The 26713-nt window shown below is 44.9% G+C and overlaps 2 protein-coding genes across 8 annotated transcripts in view; one reads left to right on the forward strand and one right to left on the reverse strand.

Annotated features, from left to right (window-relative positions):
- LOC142257606 (high affinity immunoglobulin gamma Fc receptor I-like) overlaps positions 1-26713 on the reverse strand; it is a 39249-nt gene that overhangs the window by 3714 nt on the left and 8822 nt on the right. The window contains exons 2-8 of the mRNA XM_075329743.1: positions 17384-17404; positions 14340-14597; positions 13993-14250; positions 8234-8482; positions 6552-6797; positions 4820-5101; positions 4500-4646 (exon numbers count right to left, since the gene is read on the reverse strand). Of these exons, the coding sequence (XP_075185858.1) occupies positions 4500-4646; positions 4820-5101; positions 6552-6797; positions 8234-8482; positions 13993-14250; positions 14340-14597; positions 17384-17404 (1461 nt within the window). The remainder of the gene's footprint in view (positions 1-4499; positions 4647-4819; positions 5102-6551; positions 6798-8233; positions 8483-13992; positions 14251-14339; positions 14598-17383; positions 17405-26713) is intronic.
- Positions 6398-26713, forward strand: part of LOC142257710 (T-lymphocyte surface antigen Ly-9-like) — a 93194-nt gene continuing 72878 nt past the window's right edge. For 6 of the 7 annotated variants that reach the window (XM_075329849.1, XM_075329845.1, XM_075329850.1 and 3 more), the window contains exon 1: positions 6398-6510. The gene's annotated coding sequence lies outside the window, so the exon portion shown is untranslated. Of the gene's footprint in view, positions 6534-26713 lie in introns of all 7 variants that reach the window. The other variant, XM_075329846.1, reaches the window with a different exon arrangement.

The following is a 26713-nucleotide window of genomic DNA, read 5'->3' on the forward strand; positions in this document are numbered from 1 at the left end:
CAGTATTATAGTAGATATATTCTTGTACATAGGGGCAGTATTATAGTAGTTATATTCTTATACATAGGAGCAGTATTATAGTAGATATATTCTTGTTCATAGGAGCAGTATTATAGTAGTTATATTCTTGTACATAGGGAGCAGTATTATAGTAGTTATATTCTTGTACATAGGGAGCAGTATTATAGTAGTTATATTCTTGTACATAGGGGCAGTATTATAGTAGATATATTCTTGTTCATAGGAGCAGTATTATAGTAGTTATAGTCTTGTACATAGGGAGCAGTATTATAGTAGTTATATTCTTGTACATAGGGAGCAGTATTATAGTAGTTATATTCTTGTACATAGGGGCAGTATTATAGTAGATATATTCTTGTACATAGGGAGCAGTATTATAGTAGTTATATTCTTATACATAGGAGCAGTATTATAGTAGATATATTCTTGTTCATAGGAGCAGTATTATAGTAGTTATATTCTTGTACATAGGGAGCAGTATTATAGTAGTTATATTCTTGTACATAGGGAGCAGTATTATAGTAGTTATATTCTTGTTTATAGGGGCAGTATTATAGTAGTTATATTCTTGTACATAGGGAGCAGTATTATAGTAGTTATATTCTTGTACGTAGGGGCAGTATTATAGTAGATATATTCTTGTACATAGGGGCAGTATTATAGAAGTTATATTCTTACACATAGGAGCAGTATTATAGTAGATATATTCTTGTACATAAGGGCAGTATTATAGTAGTTATATTCTTATACATAGGAGCAGTATTATAGTAGATATATTCTTGTTCATAGGAGCAGTATTATAGTAGTTATATTCTTGTACATGGGGAGCAGTATAAGGCTATGTGAGCACTAGAGCTTTTTACCTGCGGATTTACCCGCGGATTTGCCCCGGAAATTTCTTGAGAAATGTCTGCAATCTTTGTGCAGACATTTCCCATGAAATTCAATGAGAAAAAAAAATAGTTGTGCGCAATGTGCGGATTTTTCTCAAGAAAATTTCTTGAGAAAATTTTCTCGAGAAACTTTCTTGAGAAAATGTGCATGTCCATTAATTTCCGCAGGTATCTGCGGTATTCCGGGGGTATTCCGCAGGTAGCAATGATGTGCGGTATACCACCGGAATAGCCGCGAATTACCTGCGGGAATGCTCATCGCTGCCTGCGGTTTTGCAGGAAGCGATGTCATTATGCCAGGAAGAGGAGGCGGAGCAGAGTAAACACACGTCACACTCCCTGGACGCCGCACAGAAGCACTTCCGTGCGACCTCCAGGTGCCCGTGCAGTCTGTGTCCTGCTCCGGCCTCGCGGCTGCCTGCACTGCAGCGTGTCAGTGTCTGCCCGCAGTGTCAGCAGCCTGTCACGCGGCAGCGCAGGCAGACACTGACATCCTGCATTGCTGGGAGCCGCGGGGATGACGATCGCTGCTGTCAGGATGTGAGATCATTACCTACTGTGACGATCTCCTGCCTCCTGACGTCACCGCGGTCACTGCTGTCTATGCCCGTCTCGCGAGCGGCCCGAGACTGTCACTAGCGGTGACGTCACGGGCTCTCGCGATACTTCTGACAACGCGGCGGGCATAGAAGTCAGTGACAGCGCTGACGTCAGCAGTACATGAGATGATCACAGAAGGTAATGATCTCATCTATGCTCCTGATGGCAGCGCTCGTCATCCCCTGCAGTGACCTGAGCTGACCTATTGATGTTAGCTCAGGTCACTGCATTGCTCTCCCAGCCAATGGGGAACATTCTGTTCTTCATTGACTGGGACAGCGACTATGGTATGGATCGCCGTGCCCCCCCCCCTTTTTGGATTACGCCGGACGTGGAATTGATTGTGCTCTTTTCAATAAATTGGTTAAAGAGGGAATGTTTTGGGGAGTGTTTTTTCAAATAAAACTTTTTTTGTTGTCTATTTTTTAATTATTACTGACTGGGTTGGTGATGTCGGGTATCTGATAGACGCCTGACCTCACCAACCCCAGGGCTTGATGCCAGGTGACATTACACATCTGGCATCAACCCCATATATTACCCCGTTTGCCAACGCACCAGGGCGCGGGATGAGCTGGGGCAAAGCGCCAGGATTGGCACGTCTAATGGATGCGCCACTTCTGGGGCGGCTGCGGCCTGCTATTTTTAGGCTGGGGAGTGTCCAATAACAGTGGACCTCCCTAGTCTGAGAATATCAGACCCCAGCTGTCCGCTTTACCTTGGCTGGTGATCCAATATGGGAGGGACCGCACGTTTTTTGTTTTAAATTATTTATATAATTTAAAATAACAGCGTGGGGTGCCCACTGTTTTGGATTATCAGCCAAGGTGAAGCTGCCAGCGGTGGTCTGCAGGCTGCAGCCGTCTGCTTTACCCTAGCTGGCTACAAAAAATGGGGGGACCTCACGTCGTTTTTTTTTAATTATTTATTTATTTTATGGCTAAATACAAGGCTAAGCACCCTTTAGTGCCACATGAAAGTCACTAAAGGGTGCCAGCTTAGAAAATGCAGGGAGGTGGAACATTATATAGGTTTTTCTCATCTATCTATCTATCTATCTATCCATCTATCTATCCATCTATCCATCTATCCCTCTATCTATCTATCTATTCATCTATTCATCTATCCATCTTTCCCTCTATCCATTATCTGTCTATCGATTATCTTTATTATTTATTGCAGGGACAAACCTGCAGTAAATCCGCGGCAAAACCGCATGCGGATTTGGTGCGGATTTTTTCCGCAGGTCCGGAAATCTTTCACTGGCAGAAGTTTCTCAAGAAATTTTCTTGAGAAACTTCACATTTCTAGTGCGGACATAGCCTTATAGTAGTTATATTCTTGTACATAGGGGCAGTATTATAGTAGTTATATTCTTGTACATAGGGGGCAGTATTATAGTAGTTATATTCTTGTACATAGGGGCAGTATTATAGTAGTTATATTCTTGTACATAGGGGCAGTATTATAGTAGTTATATTCTTGTACATAGGGGGCAGTATTACAGTAGTTATATTCTTGTACATAGGAGCAGTATTATAGTAGTTATATTCTTGTACATAGGGGCAGTATTATAGTAGTTATATTCTTGTACATAGGGGGCAGTATTATAGTAGTTATATTCTTGTACATAGGAGCAGTATTATAGTAGTTATATTCTTGTACATAGGGGCAGTATTATAGTAGTTATATTCTTGTACATAGGAGCAGTATTATAGTAGTTATATTCTTGCACATAGGGGGCAGTATTATAGTAGTTATATTCTTGCACATAGGGGCAGTATTATAGTAGTTATATTCTTGTACATAGGGACAGTATTATAGTAGTTATATTCTTGTACATAGGGACAGTATTATAGTAGTTATATTCTTGTACATAGGGACAGTATTATAGTAGTTATATTCTTGTACATAGGGGGCAGTATTATAGTAGTTATATTATTGTACATAGGGAGCAGTATTATAGTAGTTATATTCTTGTACATAGGGGGCAGTATTATAGTAGTTATATTCTTGTACATAGGGGCAGTATTATAGTAGTTATATTCTTGTACATAGGGGCAGTATTATAGTAGTTATATTCTTGTACATAGGGACAGTATTATAGTAGTTATATTCTTGTACATAGGGGCAGTATTATAGTAGTTATATTCTTGTACATATGGGGCAGTATTATAGTAGTTATATTCTTGTACATAGGGGCAGTATTATAGTAGTTATATTCTTGTACATAGGGGGCAGTATTATAGTAGTTATATTCTTGTACATAGGAGCAGTATTATAGTAGTTATATTCTTGTACATAGGGGCAGTATTATAGTAGTTATATTCTTGTACATAGGAGCAGTATTATAGTAGTTATATTCTTGCACATAGGGGGCAGTATTATAGTAGTTATATTCTTGTACATAGGGGCAGTATGCTAGTAGTTATAGTCTTGTACATAGGGGGCAGTATTATAGTAGTTATATTCTTGTACATAGGGGCAGTATTATAGTAGTTATATTCTTGTACATAGGGGCAGTATTATAGTAGTTATATTCTTGTACATAGGAGCAGTATTATAGTAGTTATATTCTTGTACATAGGGGCAGTATTATAGTAGTTATATTCTTGTACATATGGGGCAGTATTATAGTAGTTATATTCTTGTACATAGGGGCAGTATTATAGTAGTTATATTCTTGTACATAGGGGGCAGTATTATAGTAGTTATATTCTTGTACATAGGAGCAGTATTATAGTAGTTATATTCTTGTACATAGGGGCAGTATTATAGTAGTTATATTCTTGTACATAGGAGCAGTATTATAGTAGTTATATTCTTGCACATAGGGGGCAGTATTATAGTAGTTATATTCTTGCACATAGGGGCAGTATTATAGTAGTTATATTTTTGTTCTCAGGTGCTGTGTTTAAAAATGTAATCTGTTTTGTGAAAACCATTTTCTTAGACCATTTAGTGTCATACATAAATCGGGATTACCTGGTTGTGGATCTCTGGTTTGGAGCCTTTTAGGGAATAATTTGCTTATCTGACGCCTGTGTCTGAAGACCAGAATAGCTGATATAATTAGGAGGACCACGATGACTGATGGATACAAGTATTTGTTGAGTCCAGGTCTCTCCCTCGCTATAAGAACGGCACAGTATCTCATTATTACATAGTTGACACATGTATAATATAATACGGTACGTACTGTTGCAGTATTTTATATTCACTGCAGTTGGGAGTATTATAGTTTGGATACAAGAAAACAAATGGTACGATTCAGCCCAACCTTGTCTCTATGTTTCTGTACTCACCGATAATCTGGACATTTAGAACTTGACTTTTTTTCCAAACTCTGCCATCTAAAGTTTTCGCTGCACAGGAATAATTCCCAGACTCCTCCAGCCGAACAGCTAAAACGTCATACTGATCAGACGGGCCAAATCCTTGGACGTCCGGCCCATCTCTGTAGAACGCAAACTGCAGTTTTATATTCGGCCTACGTGGACTGAGCCTCGTGGCACAAGTCAGGGTCATACCACCACCTTCTGTAATTACTGGCTGGGTCACGTTAATGTTTGGACTGGAGAACAGCTCTGTTGGCGAAGATGGTAATTAATAGGAGAAAAGAGGACAAAAATTGGTACTAAAGAGACTTTTTGGAAAAGGTGAAATTGACATGTGCCAAAATATCTGACAATCCCATAAACTGGAGCTCAAAGACAGCGATGTTTGGAAAGTGGAGCTCCTCAAGCTTCCCCTCCACTCCATTCCTTCTCGGAATCAATGGGGTAGGACCTCCAGTGATCTATACTTTATCCACTATTCTATGGATAGGAAATAACTTACAATCTGAACCAGTGATGTATATTTTCGGCACAGGTCGGGTGGAGGTATTTGGAGCTGAGAGAACATGGTAGATGCCAGCTGTGTTATACAGTCTGCGCCGGCCTCTGTCAGTGATGATCACAGCTACCATTGTTCGATGCCATTTAGCTAACATTGGTCTCAGGGTAGGAAATGTGTTATCTTCTGAAGACCTTTGCCATCTTAGCGCCTATGTCTAAGTCCAATCTGGGTTTCATTGGAATCAGCTCTTAATAATGAATGAAAACAGCATTGCACTGCACATAATTTAACACTGTCTTTGTTCATTACACTTTTTATGCAGAGCACAGAAGCTGAGATGAATTTGTCACCCGCTGCTGCGCTCTGCATAGAAAGCAACCAAGATGACAAAGCTTATTCAGAAAGCTTCACATATCAGTCATTCCCTAGACAGAGCTCAGCAGCTGAAATCAAGGTTATCTCAACTGCTGCGCTCTGCATAGGAAGCAACCAAGATGACAAAGCTTATTTGGAAAGCTTCACATATCAGTCATTCCCTAGACAGAGCTCAGCAGCTGAAATCAAGGTTATCTCAACTGCTGCGCTCTGCATAGGAAGCAACCAAGATGACAAAGCTTATTTGGAAAGCTTCACATCTCAGTCATTCCCTAGACTGAGCTCAGCAGCTAACATCAAGGTTGTCTCAACGGCTGCGCTCTGCATAGGAAGCAACCAAGATGACAAAGCTTATTCAGAAAGACTCACATATCAGTCATTCCCTAGACAGAGCTCAGCAGCTGAAATCAAGGTTATCTCAACTGCTGCGCACTGCATAGGAAGCAACCAAGATGACAAAGCTTATTTGGAAAGCTTCACATCTCAGTCATTGTATAGAGAGAGCTCAGCACCTGACATCAAGGTTATCTCAACTGCTGCGCTCTGCATAGGAAGCAACCAAGATGACAAAGCTTATTCGGAAAGCTTCACATCTCAGTCATTGCATAGACAGAACTCACAAACCATTCTCGTAGCCCATATTTTGCACTCATGTCTCCGCAGTTCGCACTCGAGAAGTCTCAAGAACACTAGACAGAGATCAACATCTGATGTCAAGCTTATCTCAACTGCTGCGCTCTGCATAGGAAGCAACCAAGATAATATGGAGATTCCTGCCCTGGTAATTATATTTTGATGCTACACGTAAGTAAGAAGATTTACCTCTGATGGGAACAGACGCTGAATCCATGTAAGATACGTAATACCCATGTATTTTCTTCTCACACTTGTATGATGCAGGTACAAATGGTTGATTGAGAAACAATTTTCCATCCACTGAATCCTGTAGACAATTGCCATCTTTATAGAATTTTGTCCATTGTATAGAAAGCTCCGTCCGGCTGTGACATTGCAGATATGTTGTGTGCTGATGATACACATAGAGAGGAGCCTGCAGGATGACCGGGCCTGTAACACAGTAAAAACAAACTGGAAAGCACTCGCTGACATCATTTCCTGTTTATAAAACACAAACATGACTTTATGCTGCGCAAAAGACTAAACAGGAAAGCATCTATTGTTCTGGGGGATAATACTAACTCAAAAAGACAAATGATCAGTTTTCCGTCATTCATATCCACATCAAAAAGGAAAATTAAAAAATGGAAGCGCCTACGAACAAAGCTTGGTCAGCAGTGAGACGGTATCTTAAAAATGTGAGGAGCTTTCTCCTGTATTGGCATGGAGAAAATATCAAGAGTGGTTTGATCAATTAGTATTAGTAGTAGTAGTAGTAGTACCGTAGTAGTATAGTTTACCTATACTGGTGTGGTGAGGTGTGATCCAGACTGGTGATTGTTGTGCATTATTACTGTGAGCGGTTGTTGTATTGGTGCTGCCTTCCTGCTCTTGATTTTCTCCTTAGTTTCTTACTATTTGTTTCTGTGAGTTTGCAGTCTGTGAGTTTTGGTTTTCTCCTATCTGTCTTAATCTGTGTTGCCATCACACTCCTGCCCCTTAATTCACTGGGGAGGGGTGGCAAATTAGATTTGGTCAGGAGAATAACCAGGCAAGGGACTCAGGCTACCCTTAGGGGTAACCCTGAGATTAGTAATAGCCTAGGGTCCCCTAGTGTGAGGGACAGCATTCCAGCCCCTTGTCCCACGCCAGCCTGCAGTCACATCATGACAGTGTCATAATTTGTCACAAGCAACAGGAACCGATGAACCCTTCTTGTTGGGTGTCACCAGTTCAGGCTGGTGGTGGATTAAGGGCTCCTACTGATGACTGTGAAGCCCTGTCCAAACACAGACCACAAGGTGTGAATTGTCCACTGGTCTCCCACAACGATACCATTGAGGATGTTGCTCTCGGGTCAGGAGACCGAGTTTCATGGATGAATGTTGGTGTCCTAATGGCGAGGAAGAATGTTTTCATGGCACAGCTTGACTCCTCTGATAACGTTAGATAATCATAAGGGTGGTGGTCATTCATCTCTTCCTGGCAACTTTTCATCCTATGGCAGAAGGACAATGACCCAAGACAAAAGAGTCCTATAGCCATGGATTAATTGTCGGAACATGACAGAGAGTTTTCCTTGCTTCCAAAGATCTATTCCAAAAAAACATCTCTGAGACGAGGTAGAATGGGCAGTTTAGGGGATATTGGTACCTCCAAGTTGGGTAAACCAAAACGTTATCCTCGCTATATTGGTGAATATCCTTCAGAATGCCTCATGGCATCTATGTCATGCTGGAGTCAAATAGAGGTCTATAGTGGGCATTCATTTTTTTTCTTAAGCATAGTCTGTTAAGGTTGCACCTTTTAAGCTGAAATTGAACTTTGATCAGACATACAACACATTATATCACTATGATAGAGGCTAACTACCCCGGTGAACTCACCAACGCTGACATCCAAGCGGACCTCAGGACTAAAACTAGATCCGATTGAGCACCTGTATCTCCCGCTGTCGTTTTTTTGGGCAGCATGAATTTTCTTCGATTTCTGATCAGTTACCATAATTAATTTTCCATCTTTATACCAGCTATATTGTCCATGATGGGTTCCCTGGCAGGTCATGGTTATAGACTCTCCTGTGAAGATCTTTTTCCAGTTTGGAGAGAAGGTCACAATGACTGGCACAATAGCTGCTGAAAAAAACATCACAACAATGACTTGCACCTGTATATATTCATGAAGGGTATAAAATAAACAAACACTCCGGCAATATTCAGAGATTTTTATTGGGAAATCACAAACTGTGCCTCTCTTATCCCCAGTGGCCATAAATTTAATCCCAGAAACTTCTAAATTGGAGTAATGAATCCAATGTGTTGTGCAGGACTGTACATTTTACACTTGAAGATTGGAAATGAAATAGAAATAAGTCAGCAAATTAGCTCAGTACAAGGTGAGGAACTGTAGACATGGCTAGACTATAACATTGATGGCCTATCCTTAGGAAAGAATGAGAAAACTAACAGCACTTCCTAACAGACAAATGTGACTTCAAAGTGGAGAGGGAGAAGGGGTTAAACCCGCGCAATCCGCCAGTAATACAGAAGGAGATGTTGATAAATTAAACAATCTTTTATTCCATGGGTCTACACGTTTCAAGGTCTAAGACCTCTTCTTCAGGACCAGTAAATCAACCTGGTCCTGAAGAAGAGGTCTTAAGGCCCCGTCACACTAAGCAACATCGCTAGCAACATCGCTGCTAACGAACAACTTTTGTGACGTTGCTAGCGATGTTGCTGTGTGTGACATCCAGCAACAACCTGGCCCCTGCTGTGAGGTCGTTGGTTGTTGCTGAATGTCCTGGGCCATTTTTTAGTTGTTGCTGTCCCGCTGTGAAGCACAGATCGCTGTGTGTGACAGCGAGACAGCAACAACTAAATGTGCAGGCAGCAGGAGCCGGCTTCTGCAGAGGCTGGTAACCAATGTAAACATCGGGTAACCAAGAAGCCCTGTCCTTGGTTACCCGATATTTACCTTTGATACCAGCCTCCGCCGCTCTCACTGCCTGTGCTGCCGGCTCCTGCTCTGTGCACATTTAGCTGCAGCACACATCGGGTAATTAACCCCATGTGTGCTGTAACTAGTAGAGCAGGGAGCCAGCGCTATGCATTGTGCGCTGCTCCCTGCTCTGTGCACATGTAGCTACAGCATACATCGGGAAATTAACCTGATGTGTGCTGTAACTAGGAGAGCAGGGAGCCAGCGCTAAGCAGTGTGCGCTGCTCCCTGCTCTGTGCACATGTAGCTGCAGCACACATCGGGTTAATTAACCCGATGTGTGCTGTAACTAGGAGAGCAGGGAGCCAGCGCTCAGTGTGCGCTGCTCCCTGCTCGTGTAGCTCCGTGCAGTGGTAACCAAGGTAAATATCGGGTTGGTTACCCGATATTTACCTTAGTTACCAAGCGCAGCATCTTCCACGTGGTGCTGGGGGCTGGTCACTGGTTGCTGGTGAGCTCACCAGCAACTTGTGTAGCCACGCTCCAGCGATCCCTGCCAGGTCAGGTTGCTGGTGGGATCGCTGGAGCGTTGCAGTGTGACATCTCACCAGCAACCTCCTAGCAACTTACCAGCGATCCCTATCGTTGTTGGGATCGCTGGTAAGTTGCTTAGTGTGACTGGACCATTAGACCTTGAAACGCGTAGACCCATGGAATAAAAGATTGTTTAATTTATCAACATCTCCTTCTGTATAACTGGCGGATTGCACGGGTTTAACCCCTTCTCCCTCTCCACTTTGAAGTCTGAAACACGTGGGGCAGCAGCAGCCGCCATTATCTTATGCTATCTGTGGTGGTTGTGACCTCTCACAACCTCAATCGGTGAGTGCATTTACCATTTGCTAACCATGTCACACACTTTTTGCTTGGATCTGCACTCTCCCCATTTGGCACAGGTGAGTTTAATCAGCAGGAGACTGCAAGAGGGGTCAGCCTTTTTTTGCTCCCAGTCCACATATGGGAGCCAGTGGGAGGTGAGTGCACAGCTCCTCTCACTGTGTGCTGGTGCTGTGTGGTGGCTGCTGTTGTGGTGGTGTTGTGTCAGCGGGGCACTGCGACCTGGAGCATTGGGGGCTTTGCCTTGCAGCATGGGTGCTGTGAGGCACCAGGTCGCCCGCCCTGCTGGTGCTTTGTCGCTGCAGCAGTGGTTGGTGCACGGTGCCGCACTATAAGGTTTAGGTTAGGGACCCACTCAAGAGGTTTGCCGTGACGTAGCAGTGGGCTTAATACAATCTGATCAGAATGGTAACAAAAGAACCTCATGTTCTATTTAATTTTTTGCCTAGCGGCTTTAGATCATTGTATTTTTGGGATGTGCGATCCAAGTCTTTTTCTTCATAGTGTGTGATTCGCTAACCATGTGTTTAATCTGGTAAAACCCTATCAGCGCTTCTCTTTTCTAGCTTATCTACTAACAGACAAATGTGAACAGGTGCATACTCATCATGAAATATATTCTAACAAATATACACCTGCACTCTGAGACACTGAGAAATGCAAACATTGAATAGAGAAATTAAGACATGCATTACTGCTAAGGAAATAAATATAAAGATTGAAACACTTAGCACATAAAAAGGCCAGTTTTATGTGAGCCCAACAGCCAGCGTCAAGGAGTATCTCTTATACTGAATCTCTACCTAAGGCTGGGGCCACACGGGGATTACTGCGATCCCCTTGCATGACACTCGGCTCACACTGGCAGTACAGCAGAGCCGAGTGTCATGCGAGTGTCCTTGCTACTGAGGTCCGTTCGTGCGAGCAGACCTCAGCTGCGAGGGGCGGGCCGGCACTCAGGAGGGGAGGGAGGGATTTATCTCCCTCCCTCCTCCGTAGCCGGCTATTGCGATTCTTGCTCTGCACATGCGGTACACCGGTGTACCGCAAGTGCAGTGCGATTTTTCTCTCGCCCCATTCACTTGAATGGGTGCGAGAGAAGAGTCTCACATTACAGTCGCAGCATGCTGTGATTGTTTTCTCGGTCCGAGTAGGGCTGAGAAAATAATTGCTCATGTGCGCTGAAACACAGGCTAGAATTGGTCCGAGTGGAATGCGATTTTTTATCGCACTCTACTCGCACCGTTTTTCTCGCCGTGTGGCTTAGGCCTACCTGACGCAAGCCATGCTGAACAGCCTACAATTTTATGGGCTGCCAGGAACTTGCTAATAGGAAATTAAAAACCACTTTAAGCTGGTGGGAAAGAGTGATCAATCAAAAGGCATGACCCTCTAATCTAAAATGAGAAAACTCATAGCACTTCCTAACAGACAAATGTGAACAGGTGCAAACTGATCATGAAATGTACTGTTACAGATATACAGCTGCAATCTGAGATGCTAATGTATGCAAACATTGAATATAGGAATTAAGAAATGCATTACTGTTAAGGAAATAAATGTAACAATTGAGACAGCACATTAAAAAGGCCAGTTTTATGTGAGCCTAGCAGGCAGTGTCAAGCCTATCTCTTATGTTGGGTCTCTACCTAAATGACTCTACGACTGAACAGCCTACAATTTTATGGGCTAAAAAGAAAAGAAATTTTAAATGCTAAGTGTCACAATATTTATATATATTTCCTAAGCAGTAATGCATGTCTTAATTCTGATATTGAATGTTTGCATACCTTAGCATCTCAGAGTGCAGCTGTATATTTGTTAGATGATATTTCATGTTCAGTTTTGCACCTGTTCACATTTGTCTGTTAGCAAGTTGTCACAAACCGAGGTGCGGTGGCACCCTGGTCGTCCCCTGGGGCTATTTCTTCTCGTGCCCGAAAGCATTCTAGGCGGTCTTCGGATTCTCATGTTGTGACTCAGATTTTTTGGCGTTCTGAGCCTAACTATGAAAAAAGCGCTACTGCACATGCGCGGGATTCCAGCGTTGTGTTTACTTCCATCTGCACATGTGTACCACATGGCGGCACCTGATTGGTCGTGGATGACGTCACCGCTGACGCGCTGTCTTTCTAATAGTCGCAGGTGGCGTCTCCGCTGTCTCGATGCCATCCTATTGGTCGCGGGTGACTTCACTGCTGACGCGCTGCCACGTGGCCGCCGCTCATTGGTCAAGGTTCTGGCTGGATGCGGTCATTCCTTGTTTGGGGTGGAGCGTAGGTGATAAGTAGCCCTGGAGACCGCATGGAGGTGTGTGTGGAGCTGAGTGCACGCACACTCTATGCTTAGGGATAGGCGAGGTCCAACCGGACTGATTGAGGGTCAGGACGCAGGCTCAGGGTCAGATGGCGTGGTCTTATCAGAGACCGTTCTAGGGTCAGTCCTCTGTGCTAGTGCTCCGTAGTCAGTCATCTCCAGCCGCGCAGGTACCAGCGATTAGCTAGGTGTACCTTGAGGCAAGTCGGCCTGGGAGTTAGGGACCCTATGTGCTCACCCCTGAACTCTACCTGAGCATATCCTGAATCCGCAGTTAGTGGAGTACGGTTAGTGCTCGCGTAACTTATCCTTATCCATACTGTGTATGCTATACATTGTCCTTTGTGAGGTAACAGAGGCTAGTGGTGCATGACCTGACTCTGTAACGGTAGCGGTAACAGAGCTTCAGGTATTATTACCATACAGCAGCCGTGTGACTGTTAACACGTGTGCTGCACACTTTAGTTTATTCTGTAACAGAGCCTTAGGTTCTACTTTTGTCTACATCCGTGTGACCGTTAACGTGGACGTATCATAGTTTAGTTGGTTTCTTGTTGACTCTTAGTTTGGCTTGCGGCCACCAGCTGCAGCATTAACACCACTGCACGGTGGACCCTGTCTGCTGATAGAAGCCTACCTTCCTCTATTATTCTATCAGACAGTACAACTGTAACAGGAGTGCCATCACTTTTCTCATTTCAGATTATAGGGTCATGCCTTCTTACTGATCACTCCTTCCCACCAGTTTTCTGCCTGCCCATAAAATTGTGGGCTGTTCAGCTCAGGTAGAGGCATTGAGGTAGGGATCCAGCATAACAAATACGCCTTGATGCTGACTGCTGGGCTCACATAAAACTGGCCTTTTTTATGTGGTAACGATTAGCTGAATAAATTTACTGAAGCCCCTTTAACTGATTGATGATAGTGGTGCTGGCATCAATCTTATTTTTTAAGACTTAATGGGGTTGTCTGGGACTGTAACATTGATAGCCTACCCTTAGGATAGGTCATCAATGTCTGATTAGTGGGGTTGTGACACTTAGCTGTGGAGCTCAGCAACCAACAACAACAGCTGATCTGTGGGGGTGCCAAGTGTGTTTCACCCCTTCCAATAAGACACTGGTGACCTATCCTAAGGGAAGGCAATCAATGTTACAGTGCTGGACAACCGATTTAAGTCTTAAAAATAAGATTGATGCCACCACCACTATCATCAATCAGTTAAAGGGGCTGAAGCAAATTTATTCAGCTAATCTTTACTACATAAAAAAGGCCAGTTTTATGTGAGCCCAGCAGTCAGCATCAAGGCGTATCTCTTATGCTCTTATTCAGCTAATCATTTGAGATAGCGGGCATTGGACCCCCATAATCTGATATTCATTATTTATTCCAAGGATGGGTCATCAATATTTCGGAAATGAATTAGAAATACATAGAAACTTGGAACTAATAGGATATGTTCCCGGTGTGATATGGATTCATCATGCTTTACCTTCAGGGCTGATATCAATCTTATCGCTGTGTATACTATTTTCAGTAGCTACGAGTACTTGTCTTGCACACTTGTATACAACCGACATGGTTCTATGGCCTCTAAGTAGGATTTCAGAGTCATTGGCAAATGACGGTATTTTTTCGTTATCCATATAAAACACTGTTGGCCCCTGTGAATCCTTAGAGCCGGTGTGACATCTCAGTGTCAGGTCATCTCCTTCATATATAAAGGGCGGTGTTTGCAGGATGACAGGGCCTGAGGTAAAAGGTAAAAAATGTCATCCCTGTATGATATATCTGATAATAGCTAATGATCTGTCAAAATCAAGTTTTACATTGACTCACCCATTACAATATAGAGCATTACAGCCTCACTAATGTTATCCTTACTGGTCCCGCACTGGTAGTTCCCAGCATGTCTGGACTGAGCAGACTGGATGGTAAAAGTCTTTCCTTCATGGATCCAATCATTATTCTTGTGCCAGGTGTATGTTGTGTTTCCCTGCACAGCTCCGTCCACCTCACAGGTCATTGTGACAGACTCTCCGGGTAAGATCTTGGTCCAGATTGGAGTGAAGGTCACCACAGGTCTGACCACAGCTTCTGGAAATATCACCGGAAAATGAGTATTCACGCATGTTATGTATGCAGCGTCATTTATACTATTCCTAGAACCCTCTCTATGTCTATAAAAAAAATCCAAAAAACTAAAGAATTGGGCAAGGAAAACACATTTAGGCCGGTTTCAGACATCCGTGTTTAATCAGGTACAAGCCACATGCATGGGTATGTGTGACGCCCTGGGCAAGCCAGGGGTCACAGGTCATAACACCACACGCACCCCACATTCCCTGCAGGAACACCTAGGTCAAAACATAAATCCTTGTTGCCTTCCTCCAGGGGCTGATGTCCACACCAGGGGGTGGGCCAGGTGGTTGGCTCCGCCCAACGAGGAGTTCACAGCCCTGGAGGCGGGAAAACCAGGCTGTTAAGCTAAGGAAGTGGAGGAGTAAACAGTGGAGTTGTAGTGAGAGAAGGGAGAAGTGACAGAGAAAAGTGACAGCAAGAAGCCTGAAGTTAGTCCGGGTGTGTGCCCCGGACTGAGACAGCAAGGTTGGCAGACGGCGGTGACCGTCTGCAGGAGAGATTGCTCGGAGGTTGCCGAAAGGACCGTGGACGGGTGGTGACCCGGCGGTACCGGAGCGGTATACAAAGAACAGTCAGCACCAGGGCAGGGGCCTTTCGGATCCCGGCAAGGCTAGGAGTCGCCAGAATTTGCCAAATCCGTCAGTGAAGGGGACCACTGGGTCTCCCAACAACCAAGTCCCGATTGAAGGCAACAGTCCGACCGTTAAGGGGAGACACCGCCACCGCCAAGGCACCAGTTTCCCAGGGCCAGCGCCTGCGGGCAAGAGGGGGCTCCTCCGGCTCATATCCAGGTCGGGGAGCGGGTTACCGGTGGGAATCCATCGCTACCAAAGAACCGTACTTAGGTGCAGGGAAGAGACCGTCACCGCTTACTGCAGGGAACATCAGCACCGTAGCCGTCCGAGGGACCCGTCCAACCAGCCGTTTGTTTACCGAGAACTTTGTCATCATCCTTTGGCTGAGTGAGTATCTCCGTGCCGTGCGGCACAGCGCTGCCCCTGTGCCCCTGCACCTCCACAGGCCCCATACCCGCCTGTCCACCATCTCAACCCCATCACCGGGCCCCGGGACCACCAAACCCCCCTACCCACGGAGGGGCAAATCAACAACTGGCTGCTCCATACCATCACTCCCGGGCTCCCCAGACAGAGCAACGGTGGTGTCCACTCAATCACCACAACCGTGGGTGGCGTCACGGACAATAAACTATCCCAACAACCAAACCCCTTTCACTCATGGGCGAGGAGTGCCGCTCGAGTCCCCGGGATCCGGCCCATCGCTCGAGCCACCGAGCAGCAGCAGGCCGCAGCAGCAGCGGCAGCCGGACCCAAGCAGTGGGAGAGCGCAGCGTCCCCTCCTCCGCCCGCGACATATGGTCATACGTGTGTGACACGTGCGACATCAGTGTGACACGTACCGAAGAAAACGTGTCTTTGCAATAAAAAAAAATTCTATATTCACCTGTATCCAGCGCTGGGATCTTCAGCGCTGCTGTCTCCTGCTTCTGACCCCTGCTCATTTTGCTCATTGAATATTCACTGCACCTCGGACCTGGAAGCAGGAGCATCACCGGGGACAGCATCGCCGGGAACACCATCGCCGGGGACAGGTGAGTATCCAGTAGTGTGTGTGCAGTGACGTGCATGAGGTCATTGGAGTTCCCAATGAACTCTGATGACCTCCTGATAACACACCCTGCTACAGCAGGTGTCACAACGGTGACTTCACGGGTTCATTGGGAACTCTGATGACCTCCTGGACGTCACTGCACACACACTGCTGGATACTCACCTGTCACCGGCGATGCTGTCCCCGGCGATGCTGTTCCCGGCGATGCTTTTCCTGGCGATGCACCGGCTTCCAGGTCCGAGGTGCAGTGAATATTCAATGACCATAACTAGCAGGGGTCAGAGGCAGGAGACAGCAGCGCCGAAGATCCTAGCGCCGGATACAGATAAATATAGAAAATCTTTTTATTTCAAAGACACATGTTTTCTTTGGAACGTGTCACACTGATGTCACACGGATCACATCAGTGTGCGGGCAGTGTGACACCCGTGCTGCTGGAGAAAAAACGGACACGTCTCTGTGTGTACGTGCGGGGCCAGGAGGGGTCACACGGTCTATGTGAAAACACGGACGTGTGAGTAACTCCAGAGAATAACATGGGTACGTGTGGCATCCGTGTTAAAAATGGATGTCACACGTACCTGAAACACAGACGTCTGAAACCGGCCTTAAACTGTTTATTTCCCATCTTCAAAGATGGATATTGTCAGACAGAGCTCATAATAACAAACACTTTTGCAATTTATGGCTTGTCAAAATTTTCATCCCTTGCTGAGATATTAACACTTTTATTTTGTTTACATCTTGTTGCCTAGGAGACCGACTACTGCTGCTGTGTGGCTTCTATACACTGTGGGGAATGAGGTCGGGATTAGGAGGTAATAGCTCGCACCAGCAATGCTGGCCAACTTCAAAATACAGCTGCACGCTTAATAGAAATGAGCTTGTAAGCTCTGGGCATGTTCTGTTGACTAGCTGCAGTGGTCGGTCTCCATGGCAACAAGTTGTAAACAAAAGACAAGTGTCAATATCTCATGAACGGCTGAAATTTTTAGTAAGGAGTAAATTGCAAAAGTGCTTTTTGTTACAGACAACTAAAGCAGAAAGTTTGGTCAACATTTTTTGTAAATTTTTCATGCATATTTTCCCAAGCCGAGGGAATTTTTACTCACCGGTTAATCCTGTAAACATGGCTGTAACACAAGAACAGAAAAATAATGTTATTTGCACATGAAGAGTCTGTATGTGGTGATCCCATAAATAACACGTAGTGTGGTATTTGTGAGGGAAAAAAAGGAAATAATAGATATGTAGCGCCCCTGAAGCCCTCAGAGTGCTACAAGGTTCTGTCTCTCCACCAGGATGCAGGGCCTACCCCCTTAGGGACCGAGAACACCAGTGCCGGTAACACCAAAAACCTAGGGAATCCCAGTTTTCCCCAACAATCCCCCATATAATGTTACTTAGGTAGGGTTGGAGAATGGATGGCCACCTAGAGGTGGAGCCACTCCAGTCCACTAGTTGACCAGGTGGGAGGTGCAAACATTGGAGAGTAGTCGGGAACACAGGAAGTCAGTAGTCAGTCTAAGTCTAGAAGTGACAGTGAAGGTGAAAAGGTGTGACTGAGCAACATCCTGGTTAACAGTGACCTGGTACCCAGGAGAGGTGGTTGCCGGTGGAGTATGGTGGAGTACTCCCGGAACTACGCACCGATGGGGTACAGGACCCTAGGACAGGAAAGAGCTTCAAGCCGACCTGTTAACACCTGCACAGCAAAGGGGACCATTAAGGACCTCGCTGACCCTAAAGAATCCGAAGACTCAGTAGCAAAGGGAGAACCGGGAACAGGATCAGAGACTCCATCCCCACAGGGTTCACGCTACCGTCAGAAGAGGACAAACCACAGACCGGGGACCCCCAGTGTTCCATACCACAGGGACCCACTTACCAGAGATAGGTGAAGGGGAGGAATGTACCAGAGAAGCAGACTAGCACTGGAACGATGGGGACCTGGACAGGGCCGGATTATAGGCGGGGCAGGCGGGGCTTCAGCCCAGGGGCCCCCACCACAAGAGCCTCTGAGGGGGCCCCCACCACCATCTGTGTGTCCGCCATTTTATTAATGTCGCAGTGGTTCAAGACTGCACTGTACCTTTAAGGTATTTCAATCCCGGTCATCACTACTGCAGACACGCCCACTGCACGCTGTGTGGGCTGCGTCTGCCAGGATGACGTCACCGCGCTGCTGTTTCTTCCTGCCGTAGAGGAGCTTGTGGGAGGACCGGAGGTGTCAGTGGATCCCGGTAAGTATGAGGTCATTAATCATGGTGCCGGCCGGGCAGGAGACTGCAGTGAGGAGGGAGCAGACGCCGCTGATAACACCAGACCGGTTCCATAGTGTCAGCGGCCACTCTGCTATCAGTGTGAGATATTGCAGGAGTGTGACCTGCAGCAGATCAGGTCGGGCTGTCAGTGCTGGGTCATCGGCCTCATCCCTCCCCTGCAATAACTCACACTGATCTCCAGCAGAGACATCACTACACAGAATCCTGCACTGATCACATCTGAGCCTGCAGCACACATTACACTATATGGCCCATATTACATATAGAATATGTTACATCCTGTCCTGTAGGCCCATGTGTGATCAGTGCAGGGCATTGTATATCTGTGCACATGGTATAGCACATCCAGCGTACAGAGAGAGTAGTGTGATACACTGTGTACACACATCAGATGGTATATAATAATGTGTATATTCTATAACATCTGGTGTCTGTATCACAGTATATTGTGTACCAGTCATGTATTCTCCTGTACACTGTACAGGGGCGTACCTTTAGGGGGCATGCGGCATATGTTCCCCTGCACAGCAATCAGGGGGGCACCATTAAAAAGTGTGAGGCAGCAGTATGGTGGGAGAAAATTGTAAGTGGAGAGTATTGGTGGAGAAAAGTGTGAGGGGCATAGTATAGAGCCTGGGTAGTGGGGAACATAAGCAGTATAGAGAAGGGGCAGCATGGTGGCCAGTGTCAGGACACAGTATGCTGAGGAGGGGGAATGTGAGACTGAGGTGCGGTATAGTGACTGTATAGTGAAGGAGGTAGGCAGTATAGAGAAGGGGCAGCATGGTGGCCAGTGTGAGGGCACAGTATGGAGGGCACAGTATGCTGAAGAGGGGGAATGTGAGATTGAGTTGCACTTTCAGTGATTTTGGTACTGAGGGTGAGGGCAGTATAGAGAGGGGATAGCATGGGGGACATTGTGAGGGCACAGCTCAGGAGGGGGAGTGTGAGGAGGGGGCACAGTATAGACATTTGGAAGTATAGTGGGTACACAATGTAGAGGACGGTGTGAAGAGGGGGCACAGTACTGAAAGAAGAGGCCATGTACCATAAGAATGACATTGTGTGGGTCATTTTGTGCAGGGAGCACAGTGAGGGGCAATTATTTATTCAGGCACACAGCGAAGGTCATATATTTATATTTAGGAGCATTATAATCATTCTGCTATTTATTTTAAGGGCATAATGTCGAGATGTGCTGCGGAAGGCCCGGGAGGTCTGCAGAGAGGAGCTGTGGATGTGAATAGTCATCATGACGTCTGGACAAGATGGAGAAGAAAGAATAAGATGACTCCGATCAGAGAAGATGTCACCTACAAGGTACCTGAATGTATGTGTGTGATACTCAAAGCTTCTCATCAGGACTGTGGTTCCTGTATGGTCCAAAGTCTGATAAATACTGACAATTCCTAGCATTTTCCCACAATTGTTAAGGACATACTGGGAGTTGTTAATTCATGTGATACAAATGTATATGGGGATGTAACATTACAATATATTGTTGTAGTAAATTTGGTACTGTAGTCATGTATTGGTGGTTCTGGTGATATATTCGTTTAGTGATGAGGGTGCTAGTGATGTATTTTGGTATTGCTTTTGGTTCTGGTGCTGTACACCGTGTGCAGAATTATTAGGCATTTTGTATTTTAGAGGATTTTTTTTATTATTGATCAACAACTATGTTCTCAATTAGCCCAAAAGACTCATAAATATCAAATCTTAATATTTTTGGCAGTTGGAGTGGGTTTTTTTTTAGATTTGGCTATCTTAGGAGGATATCTGTTTGTGCAGGTAACTATTACTGTGCAGAATTATTAGGCAACTTAATAAAAACCAAATCTATTCCCATCTCACTTGTTTATTTTCACCAGGTAAACCAATATAACTGCACAAAATTTAGAAATAAACATTTCTGACATGCAAAAACAAAACCCCAAAAAATGAGTGCCCAATATCGCCCCCTTTCTTTCTGATGACACTCAGCAGCCGACCATCCATAGATTCTGTCAGTGCTTGATCTGTTTACGATCCACATTGCGTGCAGCAGCCACCGCAGCCTCCAGACACTGCTCCCAGAGGTGGACTGTTTTCCCTCCCTGTAGATCTCACATTTTATGAGGGACCACAGGTTCTCTATGGGGTTCAGATCAGGTGAACAAGGGGGCCATGTCATTATTTTTTCATCTTTTAGACCTTTACTGGCCAGCCACGCTGTGGAGTAGTTGGATTAATGTGATGGAGCATTGTCCTGCATGAAAATCATGTTTTTCTTGAACGATACCGACTTCTTCCTGTACCACTGCTTGAAGAAGTTGTCTTCCAGAAACTGGCAGTAGGTCTGGGAGTTGAGCTTCACTCCATCCTCAACCAGAAAAGGTCCCACAAGTTCATCTTTGATGATCCAGCCCATACCAGTGCCCACCTCCACCTTGCTGGCGTCTGAGTCGGAGTGGAGCTCTCTGCCCTTTACTGATCCAGCCTCTGGCCCATCCATCTGGCCCATCAAGAGTCACTCTCATTTCATCAGTCCATAAAACCTTTGAAACATCAGTCTTCAGATATTTCTTGGCCCAGTCTTGAGGTTTTATCTTATGTTTCTTGGTCAGAGGTGGTGGTTTTTCATCCTTCCTTACCTTGGCCATGTCCCTGAGTATGGCACACCTTGTGCTTTTTGATACTCTAGTAATGTTGCAGCTCTGAAATATGGCCAAACTGGTGGCAAATGGCATCTTGGCAGCTTCACTCTTGATTTTCCTCAATTCATGGGCAGTTATTTTGCGCCTTTTTTGCCCAACACACTTCTTGCGACCCTGTTGGCTATTTGCCATGAAACGCTTGATTGTTCGGTGATCACGCTTCAAAAGTTTGGCAATTTCAAGACTGCTGCATCCCTCTGCAAGACATCTCACAATTTTGGACTTTTCAGAGCCCGTCAAATCTCTCTTTTGACCCATTCTGCCAAAGGAAAAAGAAGTTGCCTAATAATTAAGCACCCCTTATATAGGGTGTTGATGTCATTACACCGCACCCCTCCTCATTACAGAGATGCACATCACCTGATTTACTTAATTGGTAGTTGGCTCTCAGCCTATACAGCTTGGAGTAGGACGACATGTATAAAAGGTATCATGTGAGCAAAATAGTCATTTGTCTAATAATTCTGCACACAGTGTATTTATGTACATTTTACTGATTCTGATCCTGTACACATGTAGCAAGCCATGATTTGTAAAATTACATGACCGCAAGGGTTTCTACATTATGTTAGTAGCATTAAAGGGGTTGTCCAGGTTTGTGATGATAGTTTCTGTGTGACTGCAGACTTCTGAATCCTCAGTGTGCACACTGCACACTGTCAGGACTCTCCGATGCCAGCAGTGAGAGCTTGAGGGCATGTAACTATTGAGTGAGGCTGCAGACGTCTAATTTGAATGTGGCCGGAAGTAAGCAAATCGCATACTTGCAGTCCCATGACTACTTGCTCATGGCACGGGAAAATCATGACAGTGTGCAGTCCGCAAGCTGTGAGAATTCTGAAGTCTGTAGTCATATAACTACAAATTTTCCTTGTCGAGCTGGACAACCCCTTTAATAATAAAAGTAAGCCCCGTAGCATGCCCAATCCAACAACCTGTAATATACTCAATGTAAGGATTCAGCTCTGCTTGCTAATTTTAGAAGTGGTCACATGACCACTTGCAGGTCATTTTAATACTTTGAGTCACAATTAGCTTCTCTTCCTGCTTCTCTTTATGGGCTGTAGTATTTCACTGAACATCGAGAGAATTAGGAAGAGCAGCTCATCGGCACGTGTGAAAATGGCATATGAGCAGTCACATGACAACTACTCAAACCGCATAAGCCATGTATAGAAGGGGGCGCCAAACTGAACTCCTACTCCATGGACAGGAAAACCTAGATCCACCTCTGATACAGTGTATGGCATACCGTGTACAGACACCAGCTGCTATGTACTACTCCGGAGACAATACAATAGAGAGCACATTGTGATTTTCAGCAACCATTGCTGCCAGTGAGAACTTTCCCTTTATTTTTACTATTACTTGGCTGTCTTAACATTGGGATCAATAAAAAAATGTGAGTAACTTTATTTTCTGTGTATAAGTGTAAATCTGAATGTGGCAGAACAGGATACGATCCATGCTCAGTGGATTTATATCTAAATGCTACAGTTCGTGCTCTACTGTTACGGCTAAAAATGTTAACGTTATGGGGCCCCCACCAGATTTTCTGCCCAGGGGCCCCCACCAACCTTAATCCGGCCCTGGACCTGGAGGCAAAACCAGCCGGCCTCAGGTAACCAGTTAACATCTAAAGTGAGTAAACCAGTTGCACTGAACACCTGTCTGGACTCCTTCTTCCAACGCCCACTGCACCATACACCCTCTGGGGTAATACCCTACTTGCGGAGGGACTACCATACTAGCTGCTAATACCATTAGCCCCAGTAGAGTCATTCTGCAGCCACGGCTCCCTACACTTAGCCGCAACACCGCAAGTGGCGTCACGTATAAACTTTATTCACCAATCCCCTGTAAATATCCCCATTACAAAAAGGGCCCAGGGCACGGAACCGGGTAATGGCCACCATCGTGACATTCCCCATAGAGACACTGCCCGAGACAGAGTACCTCATATCCCTGGGTGCTACAGATACTCACTGAAAAACAGCACGAGAAGTGAAACTGCACTTGTGAATGTGTGAAATCAATCACATATTGATCAACCATATGTGTTTTCAATAAGTTTTCTGCTCATAATAAATCCAACATTGTTTACAGATTTTATTGATATTTCTATCCATCCCTTTCATTTGTTAGAGGGGTTGTACATTTTTCCAAGCCTGTGTCTAGCAACGTCTTCCACCTCATGCACATGAAGTCACGAACTTGGGGAGCAAAATCTGTACCGTACTAGATGTAGATGACACCATATGCTGGGGTGGGAGGCCAAGAGCTTGCTAGGTGTAGATGTAATAATCTTTACAATTTAATCCATGAAGACACGATACAAACAAAAAGAACGCGTTTCGGCTAGACCTTTAGCCTTTGTCAATACATCTGACTGGTCATACAAAAAACACGTATATAGCCAGAAGCTACTACTTCAGTGGTTGAACCACCCAACTCATTTACATATTAAATTGAACAGATCCAAAAAGTTTTAAAATATTTCTATACAGTATATTATAATTAAATATAATTATTTTAGATATATTTATAGAAATTTACAAGGAAAAATTCCATTCATAATTAATCAAGAAAAAATTATGTTTGTTTAGAGTTGGTAGGATCATCACAGTGGACAATAGAATATATTAGCTATAGTACCCGGCGTTTCCCGGGATAGTAACTGTCTTTCTGTCTCTCTCCCAGTCTCTGTCTGTCTCTGCCTGTCTGTATGTTGCTGTCTGTCTCTGTGTGTCTCCAATGTCTCTATGTGTCTGTCTCTGTCTGTCTGTCTGTCTCTGTCTCTTTCTGTCTCTGTGTGTCTGTCTCTTTCCCTGTCTGTCTCTGTCTGTCTGTCTCTATCCATATATATGCAAAGAGAAACGGGTATATGCCGCGCTTAAGAACCACTGAGGCAGAACTGATATAAAAATTTCTTTTTTATTACAGCAGCATTCCAACGCGTTTCAGAGACAAGGACCGTCTGAAGAAGGAGACAGTCCTTGTCTCTGAAACGCGTTGGAATTCTGTAATAAAAAAGAAATTTTTATATCAGTTCTGCCTCAGTGGTTCTTAAGCGCGGCATATACCCGTTTTCTCTTTGCATATATATTTTTACCACGTTTTCACGGGGCCGCTGCTTGAACCACGCGGACACTCACATGCGCTTCAAGGAGTTGTGACTGGCACAACCCCATCAGGTGAGTGTACCTACTTCTTTCTTATTACCCCATGTTATACCGGGTAAGACCCTATTGCGCCTTTTGTTTCCCCACCTCTAGTGTCTCTATCCATGTCTGTCTGTGTCAATCTCTCTGTCTGACTGTGTATATCTCTCTGTCTATGTCTATCTCCCTGTCTGTCACTATATCAGTGTCTCTGTATGTCTCTCTTTCTGTGTCTGTCTGTCTGTCAGTCTCTTTCCCCATCTGTCTCATTCCAGGTCTGTCTCATTCCAGGTCTGTCTCATTCCAGGTCTGTCTCATTCCCCGTCTGTCTCTTTCTCTGTCTGTCTCTTTCCCCGTCTATTTCTTTCCCCGTCTGTCTCTTTCTTTTTCTGTCTCTGTTTCTTTCCCTGTCTCTTTTCTTGTCTCTGTCTCTTTCCCTGTATTTTGCCTTGTCTCTGACTCTTCACCTGTTTTTGTCTTTTTCCCTGTCTCTGTCTCTCTCCCTGTCTTTTTCCCTGTCTGTCTCTTTCCCTGTCTGTCTCTCTGTCTCTTTCTCTGTCTGTCTGTCTCTGTCTGTCTGCCTCTTACTCTGTTTGTGCCTATGTCTGTCTGTTTCTTTCCCTGTCTGTTTCTGTCTCTTTCTGTCTCTCTCTATCTATCTCCCCACAGACATCTTATTACCTCACACATAAGTTTCTTATACTAACAATTTATTTTATTCCTATAGCAACCAATCACAGCTCTTATTAATAACCTGTAGGTCGCAGCTCCATTCAGTTTAATGGATGCAGGTTTTTTGGAGAGTAACTGTAAAGCGCGGGGTTAAATTTTCCAGTCAAAACATAGCCTATGACGTTCTCTGAGTCACATGTCATATATATATACAGTGCCTACAAGTAGTATTCAACCCCCTGCAGATTTAGCAGGTTTGATAAGATGCAAATAAGTTAGAGCCTTCAAACTTCAAACAAGAGCAGGATTTATTAACAGATGCACAAGTTATGTTGCTCAGTTAAATTTTAATAAATTTTCAACATAAAAGTGTGGGTCAATTATTATTCAACCCCTAGGTTTAATATTTTGTGGAATAACCCTTGTTTGCAATTACAGCTAATAATCGTCTTTTATAAGACCTGATCAGGCCGGCACAGGTCTCTGGAGTTATCTTGGCCCACTCCTCCATGCAGATCTTCTCCAAGTTATCTAGGTTCTTTGGGTGTCTCATGTGGACTTTAATCTTGAGCTCCTTCCACAAGTTTTCAATTGGGTTAAGGTCAGGAGACTGACTAGGCCACTGCAACACCTTGATTTTTTCCCTCTTGAACCAGGCTGTGTGCTTTGGGTCGTTGTCTTGTTGGAAGATGAAATGACGACCCATCTTAAGATCCTTGATGGAGGAGCGGAGGTTCTTGGCCAAAATCTCCAGGTAGGCCGTGCTATCCATCTTCCCATGGATGCGGACCAGATGGCCAGGCCCCTTGGCTGAGAAACAACCCCACAGCATGATGCTGCCACCACCATGCTTGACTGTAGGGATGGTATTCTTGGGGTCGTATGCAGTGCCATCCAGTCTCCAAACGTCACGTGTGTGGTTGGCACCAAAGATCTCGATCTTGGTCTCATCAGACCAGAGAACCTTGAACCAGTCTGTCTCAGAGTCCTCCAAGTGATCATGAGCAAACTGTAGACGAGCCTTGACATGACGCTTTGAAAGTAAAGGTACCTTACGGGCTCGTCTGGAACGGAGACCATTGCGGTGGAGTACGTTACTTATGGTATTGACTGAAACCAATGTCCCCAGTGCCATGAGATCTTCCCGGAGCTCCTTCCTTGTTGTCCTTGGGTTAGCCTTGACTCTTCGGACAAGCCTGGCCTCGGCACGGGTGGAAACTTTCAAAGGCTGTCCAGGCCGTGGAAGGCTAACAGTAGTTCCATAAGCCTTCCACTTCCGGATGATGGTCCCAACAGTGGAGACAGGTAGGCCCAACTCCTTGGAAAGGGTTTTGTACCCCTTGCCAGCCTTGTGACCCTCCACGATCTTGTCTCTGATGGCCTTGGAATGCTCCTTTGTCTTTCCCATGTTGACCAAGTATGAGTGCTGTTCACAAGTTTGGGGAGGGTCTTAATTAGTCAGAAAAGGCTGGAAAAAGAGATAATTAATCCAAACATGTGAAGCTCATTGTTCTTTGTGCCTGAAATACTTCTTAATACTTTAGGGGAACCAAACAGAATTCTGGTGGTTTGAGGGGTTGAATAATAAATGACCCTCTGAATAAACGTTTCACAATTTAAAAAAAAAA

This window comes from Anomaloglossus baeobatrachus, chromosome 12 (assembly GCF_048569485.1).
Source record: "Anomaloglossus baeobatrachus isolate aAnoBae1 chromosome 12, aAnoBae1.hap1, whole genome shotgun sequence".
Taxonomy (NCBI): domain Eukaryota; kingdom Metazoa; phylum Chordata; class Amphibia; order Anura; family Aromobatidae; genus Anomaloglossus; species Anomaloglossus baeobatrachus.